The sequence below is a fragment of the Euprymna scolopes genome, chromosome 38 (genome assembly GCF_053919585.1).
Source record: "Euprymna scolopes isolate OS-2025 chromosome 38, ASM5391958v1, whole genome shotgun sequence".
Classification (NCBI taxonomy): Eukaryota; Metazoa; Mollusca; class Cephalopoda; order Sepiida; family Sepiolidae; genus Euprymna; species Euprymna scolopes.
The window spans coordinates 79,161,771-79,176,826 of record NC_136519.1 but is presented as its reverse complement, the minus strand read 5'-3'; the positions used below and the strand labels follow the sequence as shown (position 1 = coordinate 79,176,826).

Below are 15,056 nucleotides of genomic sequence, written 5' to 3'. Positions count from 1 at the left end.
CAAAAAAGATCAGAAAACAAAAAAACGTCAATGTAGGTGCATTTCGTCTCAGGAAGCCAAAAGACAGCCTGATCTGGTAGCACCAGGTTGACTTTCAAGCCGACTTTGAATATGTGAGGTGATACAATATGGCTCTCACTTGAAACCACACCGAAGACCATAACCGTGGTCAAAAACTTTGTTTTCATCAATCTTCGCATGTCCCTGTTATTCATGGCAATCGAGCGATGCATTTTTAGAGTGCTGGCAATGGTCATGTTGTCATAACCTGAATCGGTAGAGAGCATGAGTTGTACAGTGATGTATCACCGATCTCGCTTGTTGAACCATTGTGTCACTTTCAGAGATGATAAACGGCTGGTATTGCTCTCGGGATTTGTACACAACTGGCCAACTAAATAGTAGATGGTATGAAAAAAAAAAAAAAAAAATGCAAATTTCTTACCTTATTCAATTTGGAGGATGCTGTTCCATCGGAATCTTTCTTACCAGTTGTGCCCAATGCCTGAGACAGAGTCAGTTCAAACATGTTCTAAAAAGAGAGAGAAAACCCCTTTTCATAATACAATAGCTGTGGATTCAATTCCTGTGCAGTAGAAGTACATTATTTTATCAATTACAACCAAAAACAAATTCTAGTATTATAATAGAACCCCCAGGTGGCCCTAGGATACGTTTTTTTTCAGGTTACGATGTGGAATACGATGTTTTTCCGGACCCTGGTTACAGCATTTGCCTCGCCTTACAGTGTTATTTATGTTATTTGATTATATACATGTGTATTATATACTGTACTGTATTTTGTCGCTAATTTTTAATGCTGTATCCCGGGGTATATAAAACCATGCCATCCCTTGTGAGCTCTGACCACAATGCTGTTTATTTATTTTAATCAAGGTTGGAAGGCCACTTAAAGACAGAGATTAATGAATGTCAGGTGGTAGTTTAGGAATTACTTATGGTGTAGGTAGGGTCGAATTTAGATTATTCGAAAGGTGACGAATTGTTTACATTGGACTTGAAGGGTATCATATTGTAATTGGCCCGAGAAGCAGGCTAATAAAACTGTTCCACATGCGAGCAGTTCTTGGAAAGAAACTTTGTTCATGGAATCTATGTTTAGATTTAGGCACAAATCGGGATTAAGGGAAATTATAGCTAGTCGAGTGGTTTTTGTAAAAGTTTGACAGGGGAGGGGGGCATAGATTGGAGGTCAGGCAAGCAGTTGCCATGAAAATAAAAATAGAGCAGAGACAGGTTCACAACATATGTTCTGTGAGAAAGAGCTTGCAGGGAAGAGAAAAGGGGCATCACCTACTAGGTTTCAAAGCTAGTTAGATAGCGCACGCAAGCAGCTCTTGCCCAGATGGGACAACAGTATTCTATTTTAAGACATATTTGGTCCTTATATAGATAGAGAATTGCATCAGCAGTGAGATACCTTCTCTTTTTATTTTTGTCGTCAGATAGCAATCTTGTGTTTCAGCTACAACCGAGTGTGTTGTAAATCTCTCTAGAATTCACAGGTCGGCCGAGTTGCTTTCGAAAGTATAGGAAGGAGACTCTCGTGCTTGTCAAGCGTACCTTTCAAATCGTCATGCGTTTTTTCCTTTTCCTTCTGACTGTAACACGTAATATGCATTTCATTCCGTGACATCATGCTCATGTCTTAAAATGCTGGCATGACATTAACTCGGCACATGAGTCATCGATATATGTACGTGTCATTCAAAGACTATGTTCAAATATTAATTCATATCGCTTTCAAAAAAACTGTTGTCAAACCATCTGGCCTGTTATAGGTATGGCCTTGGTTATGAACTATTTCATACAAAGGTTAAATTCCCACAAGTAAAGAAATTGAATTCTGAAGATATTTTTAATCATGTTATGCTTAAGTACACATTCTCTATAAAAAGAAAAATCCTACAAATTGAAACAAAGAAAAAAAAAAAAATTTTTAATCAAAAAACTAATTAAAAAATCACTGAAATATGCATTTGCTTACTTAAATAAACGTTAACCTTTATAGGAATTTGCCAATAATTATCGAGTTGACCGATTGTTTATGGTTGTTATTTGGTTTGTTCCTATTTACAATGCCTCCCCACAGGACAGTTAGACACCAGGGTCGTTTTTTAATTTGGTTTGTAATAACCACACAAAAAAATATTTAACTAATCTTGCAGGGAATTTTCTTAAGTTTATTTTAAGCCGCTACATAAATCATATTAGAAGATTCACATCACCTTCAAGTAAAAGACCTCAGTTCATTGATCACCTGGCTTATAGGGATGGCCATGAATGACTCCCAATCAAGATTACACCTACTGATGAGACGATTACCAAAGTGTCTCCACAACCACTCAAAAAAAAAAAAAAAAAAAAAAATTTTTTAAGTATGGTGAATTCCACCCATCTTTTAAAGTCATTATGCATCTCTCAAAACATCTCTTCGTCCACTCAAAACTCGACGACTACAAAGGACTCACAGAATATCGTTGAATGACAAAATAAAAACTATATCACATGCATGACTGAAACTTAGTGAACAAGTCAAACAGTGATTAGTAGCAAATATGGTCGGATTGCAGAAAGGTTTGTGAATTTTATTAAGGATTCCATGAGTGGCATTTTGGGGCGAGTCATCCTTTTATGGGGTCACTGTTAATGTGATGTTCATTTAAGTGTCCTCACATATCATTGAATAACAATAAAACAAAGAATGTTGGACATACATTACTGAAACTTGGTGGACAAGTCAGGCAGAGAATAAAATTTACTTGTAACAATTATGGTTGGATTGCAAAAATGATTGTAGATTTTATTAACGACTCAGGCCCTATGTACTGTTCATAACTTGCCTTACGTATGAATACACTTTAAGATTTCAAATGTTTAGACCAAAAATTGTCTAAGTAATTTTGCAGAAGTCAATTTTTTAAAACTGACTCCAATTTTGACTCCTTAACATTTATTATTTTAGTCTCAAATTAAAATACAAAGTCAAAGTTACCTACATCTAAAATTTCAAGTCTTTAGACCCAAAATTGGCAGAATTTGGTAGAATCTACAAAGGTCAACTCTTTCAACTTTGACCTTTTGGCAGCCAAATTTTTGCACCAAAACTGATTAAAATGCTTGCCGCATGTCTGACTACCCATTATGTATAAATTTCAAATGTTTAGATCCAAAATTGGCCAAGTAGTTTGCTAGACACCGCAAAGGTCAAATCTTTTGAACTTTGACCTCTTGGCAGCTCAAATTTTTAACCCAAATTGATTAAAAAACTTGCCCTATTTCTGAATACCTTTTATTTAAAATTTCAAATGTTTAGACCAGAAATTGGCCGGGTAATTTGGTAGAGACTGCAGAGGTCATAATTTTTTAAAACTTTGACCCCAATTTTGACCCCTTAACATTTATTTTTTGGGGGCTCAAATCAAATTAAAAAGTTTGATCCATGTTCAAGTAACCTACATTTAAAATTTCAAGTGTTTAGACCAAAAATTGGCAGAGGAGCTTGGCAGAGTTTTCAAAGGTCAAATCGTTGAACTTTGACCCTTTGACAGCCAAATTTCTGGCCGAAAACCGATTAAAAACATTTTCCCAAATCTCGATACTCCTTATGTCAAATCTCAAGTCTGTAGATAGAAAACTGACAGAGTTATTTAGTAGGAAAATGTACACAGACATTTTCACTTTTCTAGATGTATAGATTCTGTAGGTGGCATTTTGGGGTGGGTCACCTTCTTTGGGTGAAAGACTATGTGATGTTCACTAAAGTGTCTGCGCATATCATTGAATAGCAATAAAATAAAGACTGTTGGACATTCATTACTGAAACTTGGTGGACAAGTCAGGTATAGATTAAAAATTAATTTAGAGGAATCAGTCAATAATTGTAAAATTTACCAATTAGTTCATTGTGGTTGTTATTAATTGGTGTGTAAAACATGTCAAACTAATCTTACAAGGAAATTTTCCCCTTGTTTTTTTAACAACAACTATATCGCCTCCAGGTATTAAACCCGGTTATAGCCAGCTAACGTACTTCCTAATTTCTGGTATGGCTGCTACCGGAAGTGGTGACAAGGCAAACAAGTTCCTACACGCCTATATCTCCCCTGTGCATGTACTTTTTGTTTATGTTATTCTGATCTTTCTTTTTTTTTTTTTTATTTCATAATCATTGAAAAGATTTTACAGTCTTATTTTAATTAAGGATTATTGAAATTTTTATTTTTTTAAATTATTGAAAACATTTAAAATCATTTTAAAACTATTTATTGAATATTAATGTATTGGATACGTTTTTTTAAGTTTGAAGTTTTGTTATTTTGATTTCAATAATTTTATTTTTCATACTTTCATAAACACATTTACTATATAAATTAAAATATAAAACTTTTTTTTAAATAAAAAAAAAAAAAACAACTTATTTTTATAATTTCATAAATATTTCTCATAAAATTTCAAATAAAACAAAAATTTATTCCTAATTTTGTTATTAAACGTGCAAATAAAGAGTAATTGTGTTATTTTTATCTGTATATTTTTATAAATTTTTACTGTATATTTTTATAAATTTTTACTGTATGTTTTTATAAATTTTTACTGTATGTTTTTATAAATTTTTACTGTATGTTTTTATAAATTTTTACTGTATGTTTTTATAAATTTTTACTGTATGTTTTTATAAATTTTTACTGTATGTTTTTATAAATTTTTATTGTATATTTTTATAAATTTCTACTGTATATTTTTATAAATTTTTATTGTATATTTTTATAAATTTTTACTGTATATTTTTATAAATTTTTATTGTATATTTTTATAAATTTTTACTGTATATTTTTATAAATTTTTACTGTATGTTTTTATAAATTTTTATTGTATATTTTTATAAATATTGTATTGTATATTTTTATAAATTTTTATTGTATGTTTTTATTAATTTTTATTATATATTTTTATTAATTTTTATTATATATTTTTATTAATTTTTATTGTATATTTTTATTAATTTTTATTGTATATTTTTATTAATTTTTATTGTATATTTTTATTAAATTTTATTGTATATTTTTATTAATTTTTATTGTATATTTTTATTAATTTTTATTGTATATTTTTATTAATTTTTATTGTATATTTTTATTAATTTTTATTGTATATTTTTATTAATTTTTATTGTATATTTTTATTAATTTTTATTGTATATTTTTATTAATTTTTATTGTATATTTTTATTAATTTTTATTGTATATTTTTATTAATTTTTATTGTATATTTTTATTAATTTTTATTGTATATTTTTATAAATTTTTATTGTATATTTTTATAAATTTTTATTGTATATTTTTCAATAATGGCCTTTTCTATTTTATTTCAATAAATCGCTTCACAATAGAAATACTGAAGAACAATAAGTGAAGGAACGGATTTGTCTTGTCACCGGTTCCAGTAGCAGCCATGCAGAAAATGAGGAAGTATATTAGCTGACTATAACCACAAAAGTATCCCTCCCTGAAAATATTGGAAAACATTTGAGCAAATTTTTTTATAATCCAGAGCAAATGTCATATTTGATTTTCCGAAAGGGAATAAAAATCATCATAATTATATCATCTCCAAGCAAAAGAACTCAGTTGCTCAATTTCCCAGGGATGGTCGACGCTGTTTTACAATTTGTCAAAGGGAGACAACTCTCGTTTACTAAGAAATTCGTTCATTTTTTTTTGTGATATTTTTCTTTTTTTAAATCCAAACAAGGACCCCCCCCCCCGACAGATTTTTTTTTTTTTATAGTAATAAAGTTGATAATATTTATAATACAATGCGAATATTAAGAGAAAACCAACGAACTCACAATATTTTTTTCATTAAATGAAAACATTAAAAAAAGTTCGGCAACTTTATTTTTTCCTTAATTAAAAAGTAAATGTTACGATAAGGTTTTTAAGAAATTAGTCTTTAACCTTTAAAAATACCAAGAATGAAACGTTTAAAGCTGCGGCAACTTTTTTTTTTCTATAACAATCGCAGCAACATCTACTTTTCTTCTAATAATATTACAATACCTTTACAACTATCGTCACATTTTCATTTTTTCTAACGTTAAAAACTAGATGTTGGGGTTATTAATATTATAAGCTTTGTTACAGTAAAAAAAAAAAAAGTTGTCGCAGCTTTAAACGTTTCATCCTTGTTTTATTAATTTCATTCTTGGTATCTTTTAAAGGCCAGAAACCTTACTTTAACATTTATTTAAAAAAAAAAAAAAAAAAAAAAGCTGCAGTTTTTTTAAAAAAATGTTTTCATCTAATTAAAATATTGTTGGTTCGTTGGTCTTTTCTTAGTAGTTGTGTAAAGACTACATTTTGTATCATTAATGTTATCAACTTTATTACATAAAGAAAAAAAAAATCTGTCGCGTTTTTTTTTAAAGGTTTTGATTTAAAAAAAAAATCAAATGTTGAAATTTGAAAATATTTGTACCTCTGTCGTTCCAAGTTCGTTTCGTGATGTGAGTTGAGTGAATGAAATCGGGTGGTCTGCTTGGATCTTTACGGATTTCTTTTCAGCCGCCTGAGGATAAAAAAAAATGGTACATTTAATGGTAATAAGTTTATCAGCATTCTTTTTACCTATTTACTATGCCTCCCCACGAGACAGTTAGACACCAGGGTCGTTTTTTAACGTGGAGAAAAGGTACAAAAATAAAAAATTGTCTCAGTCGTGAAGGATTCTCCACCGAAAGAGAACAAGAAATGAAAGTGCAGCATCTGAAGAACAGATGGTATTTATTTGCTCCCCCACCGAGCAAATTAGGCACAAGGCCGATTTTTAATGTGAGGAGTCAAGGGAGGGGGAAGGGAAAAAGGGGACCAGCTCCCGAGAGGTGGGAAATGGGAGGTGGTTAATGGTCAGGCATGTGGGGTTGCCCCCACATCTGGTCTTTGCTAGTCATAGCTAGTCATAGCTTGCAGCATCTGCCGGAACAGATACTACACTTTGAGATATTAAATCTTTTATTCATGTTAAAAAATACAGAAAAAAAAATCAACGATGAACAAAAAACTTAGGCACATGGCCAACTCAAAAGGGGGGATTTTGGGGGTCGTTGGTCATCCTTGTCACTCCAGAACTAAACAAAGTCAAAAGTTTCTCCCAGCTAGTATCTTCTTTCACCATAATACCGCATTCACCCTTTCATATTGGGGGACGTCCTACTTAACTCCCAATTTTTAAAACTTTTTTTTTTTTTTTTTTTTTTTTTATTGACGTGTAAAAACAAAAAAGATAACAATAAAATGGTACAATAATTCATTTGTGTCGAGGGCGGGGGAAGAAAAAACAAAAGGTGATTAGTAGGACCCTCCCAACCCCGTCTAGTTGATAGACTGCCCGTTCCACTAGGTTTGTAAAAGGAACCTCGCTTCTGCGGGTCAGTCTCTAGGTGGGGATGCCCTCTAGATGGGGGTGAATGGAGAAAAGAAAATTTTTGTGGGTAAGGGATGGAGGTTAGTTTGTATTTCTTTTTCTCCAAGATGGGTAAAATTTAGAGGAAGGGGTGAAAACAAAAATTGCAGGTAAGAGGGGATGGGGATCTTGGAGGCTTCCTAATCGGGGAGGGATGGAACACACACTCAGCTAGCTGAGAGACTACTTGTTTAATTTAACTTTACAGAACTGCGCGTTCCACACCTAGGCGGGGAACACGTATTCAAATTTGGCTCCTCTTCGTACACACAGACTTGCCACATGTATCCATCTTCTGTCAAATGCCGCGCGATGCAGCCTTCTTCTATCACATCTGATCTTCACCCGTAGTTGGTGTTTAAAGAACGCGATCAGATCTTGATCAGAAAAAGACAACACCCCCCGGCAACCTTGCAGACGCGACGTCCAAATCACCATTCTCGCCACGGCCAGGATCGTAACGTAGACCATTTGTCTTTCCCGGTCCCACGGCGGCCTCACGTTGTCCACAACATTGGATACAGTAATTGGGCGAGGATACTCAGGATCGATGCGAGCCGTCACTCCGCTGACATACGACCAGTACTGGCGGAGTTCGCGGCAATCGAAGAAAGCGTGATCCGTAGTTTCTACGGCCGTTGTCCCACAACGGGGACAATCAGGCGACTCCAAAAACCCGGAACTGCATTGTATGTTGTTGAGTGGAAGTGCATTTCGGGCCAATCGCCAGGTCAGAGAGAACTCCGAATTGTTCAGATGACTCGAACCTTGCGCCCAGCTCCACGCGGAGCGGATCTCACTCTGCTGCCACCCCAAACGCGCGCATAGCGGGTCGTCAGCGGCCCCCTTCACTAGATCCCTGTGGAGTTCCCTACGGGTAGCAGTCACAAGGTCACTGGACCTTGGTAGTCGTTTTAGCGCGGCTCGGCACTCTTTCATGTAGGCAGATTCTCCCCGCGGCCTGCGACGGCTCTCGATGGAAGGGTCGAGAACGAGGTCGGGGAAGGCAGCAGTAACCACGGGGTGCCACGGTTGGTCATCCTGCATATAGTGGCTCAGGAAGGCCAGCCTCTCAGCATCTCGATGACACTTCAAGTCCGGCATTCCCAAGCCTCCCTCACACGGACGTTGAATACAGACCTGTCTGCTCACCCAGTGTCTTCCTCTGTCCCAAAGGAGCGAGGACAAGAGTTCGACAAGAGCTTTTAGGTGTTGTGCAGGCAGGGGAAGTACGGCCAGTCGGTAAAAGATGAGAGGAAAGACGTAAGTGGCACACGCCTCAGCTCTACCCTTTAAGGAAAGTTTCCTAGGAAGCCACGAATTGACTGCAGCCTCCACCTTTGACCGTACCTCCAACCAATTCTTGTCAAGCTGGAGACCCGGTCCGAACCACACGCCGAGGATCCGGACCGGGCCATCTATCCAGCTGAAGGGCGCAGGGAGGTTTGCGTTGCCACTCCATGCGCCCAACCGCAGTCTTACCGACTTGTTGCGGTTTATCTTGGCCCCTGTGATTCTTTCGTACTGTGTGAGTGCCTCCGACACGACCTCAATGTCTCTGAAGCCCGACACGAAGATCGTGACATCATCGGGGAACGCGGATACCTTGGCAGCTGAGCCGCCAGGCAGAGCCATTCCGCGCAGGGCCGAATTTGCCTCCCCATGTCTCAGCTTGCGGAGAAGAGGCTCCAAAGCCAGGACATAAAGCAGGGGCGACAGTGGACAACCCTGACGAACCGACCGAGAGATAACAAACGGTTTCGAGCGCTTTCCGTTGACTTGCACGACAGCCATGGGCTGTCGATACATTATGGAGATCCACTTGCAAAAGTCCGGTTTAAAACCGGCGGCCTCTAAGACAGATGCCAGGAAACGATGGTCGACCCTATCGAAAGCTTTGGACTGGACCAAAAGGCCAAGTTATAGTGCTTAATTTCAAAGCAAGATTGTTATGTCACCAACCCTCACATTACACATCCATCATATGATTTCTCTCCATGCAACACATGTCCTCAACCCTCACTAGCCAGGTTTCACTTCCATACATAATCACCTTACGTACACATGCCTTATCAGACTCTTCCTTTAGTCAAGAGTGGTTATGCTCTGCTGGTTAGTAATGGCAGAAGTCCCCACAACTTATTCCATATAATGTTGCTTGCTATGACTGACTGCCACATCAACTAGTTCTTAATACACAACACCAGACAGAGCTGGATCTAAAAAAAATCTCTTCCAGTTTTGAAATTTGAAATGCTTATCAAAAGACTCTTCTCCATTAGAATTTAAACCAGATTGATTGCCTTTTTTTCTCTCTTCTTTTAACTTTTAACCTTTCCCTCAAAAAACTGAAAAAAATAGAAAAGTTTTCTCCGTTATTTTATATTCCACACAAGAAAACCAAACCAGTTTTTTTTAATCAAAATCTTTATCAGTTTTTATTACAGACTAGCGAGGGGTACCCGGCATTGCCGGGTTTTTGTAGGCGTGTGTACAAAAGAAACGAAGACTGGACGCGTATAGTAAAATGTGAAAAAAACAAAACAGGTGCCCGTTTTTTACAAGTTGAAAAAAAACGAAGCCTTGACGCGCAGTTGGAAAATAGTCAAGTGTGAAAAAAAAAAAAAAAAAAAAACGGGTGCGCGTTTTTGACGAGTTATTGACGTGACGGCGATAGCTATTCAGCAGTTACGATTTTCTGCGGGACAGTTTTTAAATAAATAAATCAGTTTATTTGTTTTTAACTAAGTTTGGGGAAAACCAGCTCCCTGTTTATTAGGGGGAGTGTCTCGTCCCGAAATGAAAGCTACTGTCTGATATGACGAAGTCGACATTGACCAAACGTTACTTAGCTCTCTAGAGACCACTGGCTTTCGGCCAGTGATTAGAGTTGAGTTTCGCTTTTTTTTATACCGAAAACTGAATGTAACGCGTGCCGATCGGGAAATGTCGAATAATTAACGTTTGAAAGTCAATAAAATTAAATAGACAGGCGAGCTCCGTAGTTAACTGTGAGATATTACAATTTATAGATGATATAAAAAGTTTTAAGAAGTTGTGAACCGAGCGAGCGCTTCTCTGAAAGAAGCCTTTTGTGGACATTGAGGAAAAGCGTACATATATACATACATTTTCGCTTTTATATATATAGATAATGAAATAAAACTTTTTTTACAACTGGAATATTACATCTTAATCCACTTGTCAGAATATTACATGTTTTGGAATATTATGAGTAAATATTCTTAAAATACTTAATTTTATCTTTTAAATAACCTTACATGGCTAGCTAATCTATCCTTTTCAGAAATAATCAACTTCTAAGAGACAAAATGTATAATTACATTTAAATATTGATGTAGCGATTCATTGCAGTTATGGCCTCAGAACCATGATGTAAACTTCTGTAATATACTTTTGTTAATACACTTTTGTTAATCATAACACTGTCTTGATTAATTCCCTGCAAAATTACAACAAATAGCACAATAGTTCTTTTTAAATAGAAATTTAATAAAAGTTAAATCTAATAAACATAGTAATAATGTATTCCAATACATAGAATTTCCAAGAAATTCCTGTAGATGACTATGGAAGTTTTCCAGTAAAAAAATGATGAGGGACTTTTTTTTTTCATAAACATTGCTCGTCTATTTTTTAATGCAAAACAACTATCAGCTTTGTTTTTTCTTTTCATCCTCACCAACAAGGCATGGTGACAATTGTGCTATTGTGGCTGATTTTTGACCTTGAAGTCATTTTTTTTTTTTTAGCTCCTTACATCAAGTGACTTCATGCCTTGTTTCACGTTTCAAATATTTACTCACCATATTTGGCTTATTTGTAGAGGAAGATTGTTGATTTTGTAGAACATGATTGAGTTTTGCAAAGGAAAACCAAAACCAATAATATCAATATTCAGTGCATTATAAGTCAAGAAGCCAGTATCTTCTGACAACCTGATCAGGTAAAGAATAAAAACTATCAAATAAGTACATGTTTAGAAGACACAGAACAAAGAAAATCCAAAGCATGCAACCCATACACACATCGAAATACACGGATGCAACAATGATAAGTGTTGACAACAAATAAAAAGGAAAATATGTAAATCCCATATATTAGGTTTATGAATTTTTAGATGAGGACCGATCTTTTCATATTTGGATTCTCCAGATTACTGTTCTCATCTTGAGTGTTAGTTTCAGAATGTTTTAGTTAATGTAAGATAGAATCTTTCTGCCAAACTTGGGAATCTACACGAATGAGACACTTTTATTTAATCCATGAGGGATAGGGTGGTTGGTTGTTTTACCTTTCCATATCAACCTTTTTCAGGTTATTTAATGCCGAATCTAGTTATTTTGAGGAACGATTTTTAATGGAGTATATTTGGTTTTTTAAGTCGGATTCTATTTAACCCATAGTTGGGACCCTAACAGGTACTACCACTCCGGGTCAGAGTGGACGTGGGAGCAATGGCAATTAAAGAGTGGCTCCAGACTCCCCAAGGCCCGCAAGCTGGGGCCTCACCATCGGATATAGTTTTAGGTGATATCCAGGACCATGAGGGATAGGAGTCAAGTCCAATCCCCCCCCCCCCCCCGGGAAAAACTCGGGACTTCTACTTGGTCATAGCTGACGGAATGAGTATGCTATCTACATGGAATAAATAGTGGATCCTGTTTTAAATTCTGTGCAGATTCCCAGAGTTCAACAAAAAGATGACCACAGCACAGCAACATATAACTGAGAAGGTCCGAGATTGCATCAGCCAAATTAATGTGAAATAATATTCCAGATAAGAACGGTAATCTGGACAATCCCACCAATCCAAATGTGAATCCTAATTCCGTTATTAATTTCTCGTTCACTAATTCTCCATTCATCCAAGATTATCTTACCTTCTACTTAACACTCATTACCTCTTATTCTAGAGTAGTCTGCAAGTATTGAAGATCCACAAGACAATAGTCGCTCGCATTTTAAGCATTTTGTCAATTATTTATAAATAAAAAAAGCGTATATTTCTTTTTAATGTTTGTTGATATTTTATAATTTGGATTTATCAACTACTATCACTACAAGTGCGAAAAGACCCATCTGGGGATTTTTCAGAGGTTACAAAAATCTGAAGACCATTTTTGCCTCGTAATTCCGAAGGAGTTAGTGACAAGTGCATATTTACCTTCATCTGCGCTTTCTCTTCTTCGACTTTGGCGGCCAACATCACAGATAAAGACTCTCGGCACTGAGTGTTAAAGATGTCATTCATGAGAGGAGCTTTGTCAGCAAGAACGCGCAAGCAGATAGCAATGCGGTCGACGTCATCGTCTGTGATGTGCTGGATGAAAAGGAAAACATTTTATCAGCAAGAAAAATTGATTCCTAGAGAAAAACTAAAATTGCTCTCTAGCCACACTGAGGAGTTGTGATACAACGAAACAGTACTGTATATGGATGCCTACATATACAGGATTATTCAGGAGAAACGGATGTTTTCAATAAATAAACTAAATGACAGCCAAAGCAGGTTTAAAGACTACCTTCTTCACTCCTTATCCCTTACTCAAAGAAAGTAAGGAGTGTTTAAAAACACCCGTTTCCTGTGACTCACCCTGTGTGTGTGTGTGTGTGTGTGTGTATATATGACCATTTCATTTAATCACAAATTAATATACAAAAGTAATTTTATGCATAAAGTATTTACTTCAACAGTGCTCAATACATAGGTAGAGCTAAGTAGTAAGTTATAAAAATATATATGACAATTAAGCAATCTTAAAAATAGTCTTTCTCTGTTATAGATAAAAAAGAAAAAAATTTACAGGGGATTATTTTACGTTACACCACCCAAGGTAAATAAAAAATCTCAAATCTTTTCTTAAAAAAAAAAAAAAAAAAAAGCAGATTTATTGTCATCTGGAGATGTAGCTCAGTGGTAAGAACATTAGTTCTATATAACTATCATCGATATTATAACGAAAAGTTAAGGGAAAATTTAAGAAAAAAAAAAAAAAAAACCTCTTTAGGCCACAGCATTTTGAAGCTAAATGCTTCTCATAAGAGGAGATGGACCCGAATTATACAAAAATGCAAATATAGGAAAAAACTGATTTAACGACATTTGGAAATGAAGAAACTTACAGTACCAAGTGCCGTATATAGGTAAAATGAGTTATGCATACCACTGTGTTTCCCACATTCTTCCGTGCATCGAGTGCGGACTGGAGGTACAGAACACATCTGACAAATCGGATAAAATCCAATGTTTATGGAGACGACGCAAATCTTCCAAGCATGTTTGCCCTCCTCTTCCAGAGACGTCTGAACTGGCTAGGGCATGTCGTTCGTGGAATCCCCAAAGACATCCTGTATAGAGACCTCTTAGCTGCAAGGAGACCAACCGGTAGACCACTCCTCAGATTTAAGGATGTCTGCAAAAGGGACTTAAAATCGGGCAACATCAACCCTGTTGACCTTGAATTATATGCTGCAGACCGTGACTCCTGGAGGGTCGAAGTCAAGAAATGTGCCCGGCTGAGCGAGAACAGAAGAGATGAACAGTGGGAGGAGAAGAGGGGCAGGCACAAAAGGACAGCATCAGCATCGACAGAGCATGACGGAGGGTATCCCTGCAGGAAGTGCAACAGAATCTGCCGCTCTCACATCGGTCTGCTTAGTCATGGAAACGGTTGCCACCAGTCATGACAACCTTCAGGCGCAATGCTGCATCGTCTATTTAGACGGAAAGACGACAACAATGAAGACAAAAAACTGGTTGATGTGGAGATTCTGATCACATCTGTAGTCCCTGCATGTGCCTCTTATCTTTGTGGTGTTTTTAGATGAACAAAAAGTTCTTTGTCATGGCATCGAAGAAAACCTGATTTTCACAGGCAAGTGCGATTCTTGGTGAAGAATCTGATGACGATGATGCAGATGATCATAACGTATTCGTGGATTATGTGGACACCAAGATTAGCACCGAATGACCAAAAAACAATGCAAGTGCAGTAAAACTTTTTGTTTTGTTTCTCTAACTGATAAAGATGCAGATGTGGACTTCATGTGTAGAAGGTCGATGTGTCACACACGCACACAGAAAGCATCAATGCGCGTGTTGTCTTTGGGAGTCGTGTTTTATTTTCATACTTGTGAACCCCTGTACACTCCGTTGATGGTCACCAAGGCATAAAAGACAACGATATAACCAAAATCAGAATGAGAAGAGATGAAAGAAAAATCTACGGCACAACGTTGGGGGTCAATGACGTTGCTGAGCAGGGGAACATGTGGTGTCACAAATATGCTCTTCAAGTTTCCCAACTGCCTAAAAAAGAAACTTACCTTGCTTGGAAGACCAGACTTTCCAAGATGGATGATTGTAGACATTATCAACATGGATTCAGCAACAAATTTCTATAAAAAAAACAAAAAAAAAAAAAACAAATTAATCAATTTTATGCATTTTGTTTGCTACATTTTTTTGACAAAAAGCAGAGGATTACTTTAAACGATCAAAATAAAATCTAAAAACATTTTAACATTTTTTACACTACCTAACTACC

General features: G+C 36.0%; 1 protein-coding gene across 2 annotated transcripts in view; it reads right to left on the bottom strand.

Annotated features, from left to right (window-relative positions):
• LOC145263210 (coatomer subunit beta-like) overlaps positions 1-15,056 on the bottom strand; it is a 116,346-nt gene that overhangs the window by 38,027 nt on the left and 63,263 nt on the right. For both annotated transcript variants that reach the window (XM_080120285.1, XM_080120286.1), the window contains 4 exons: positions 14,836-14,907; positions 12,674-12,829; positions 6,502-6,591; positions 446-532 (listed from right to left, as the gene is read on the bottom strand). In XM_080120285.1, coding sequence (XP_079976411.1) covers positions 446-532; positions 6,502-6,591; positions 12,674-12,829; positions 14,836-14,907 — 405 coding nt within the window. The remainder of the gene's footprint in view (positions 1-445; positions 533-6,501; positions 6,592-12,673; positions 12,830-14,835; positions 14,908-15,056) is intronic.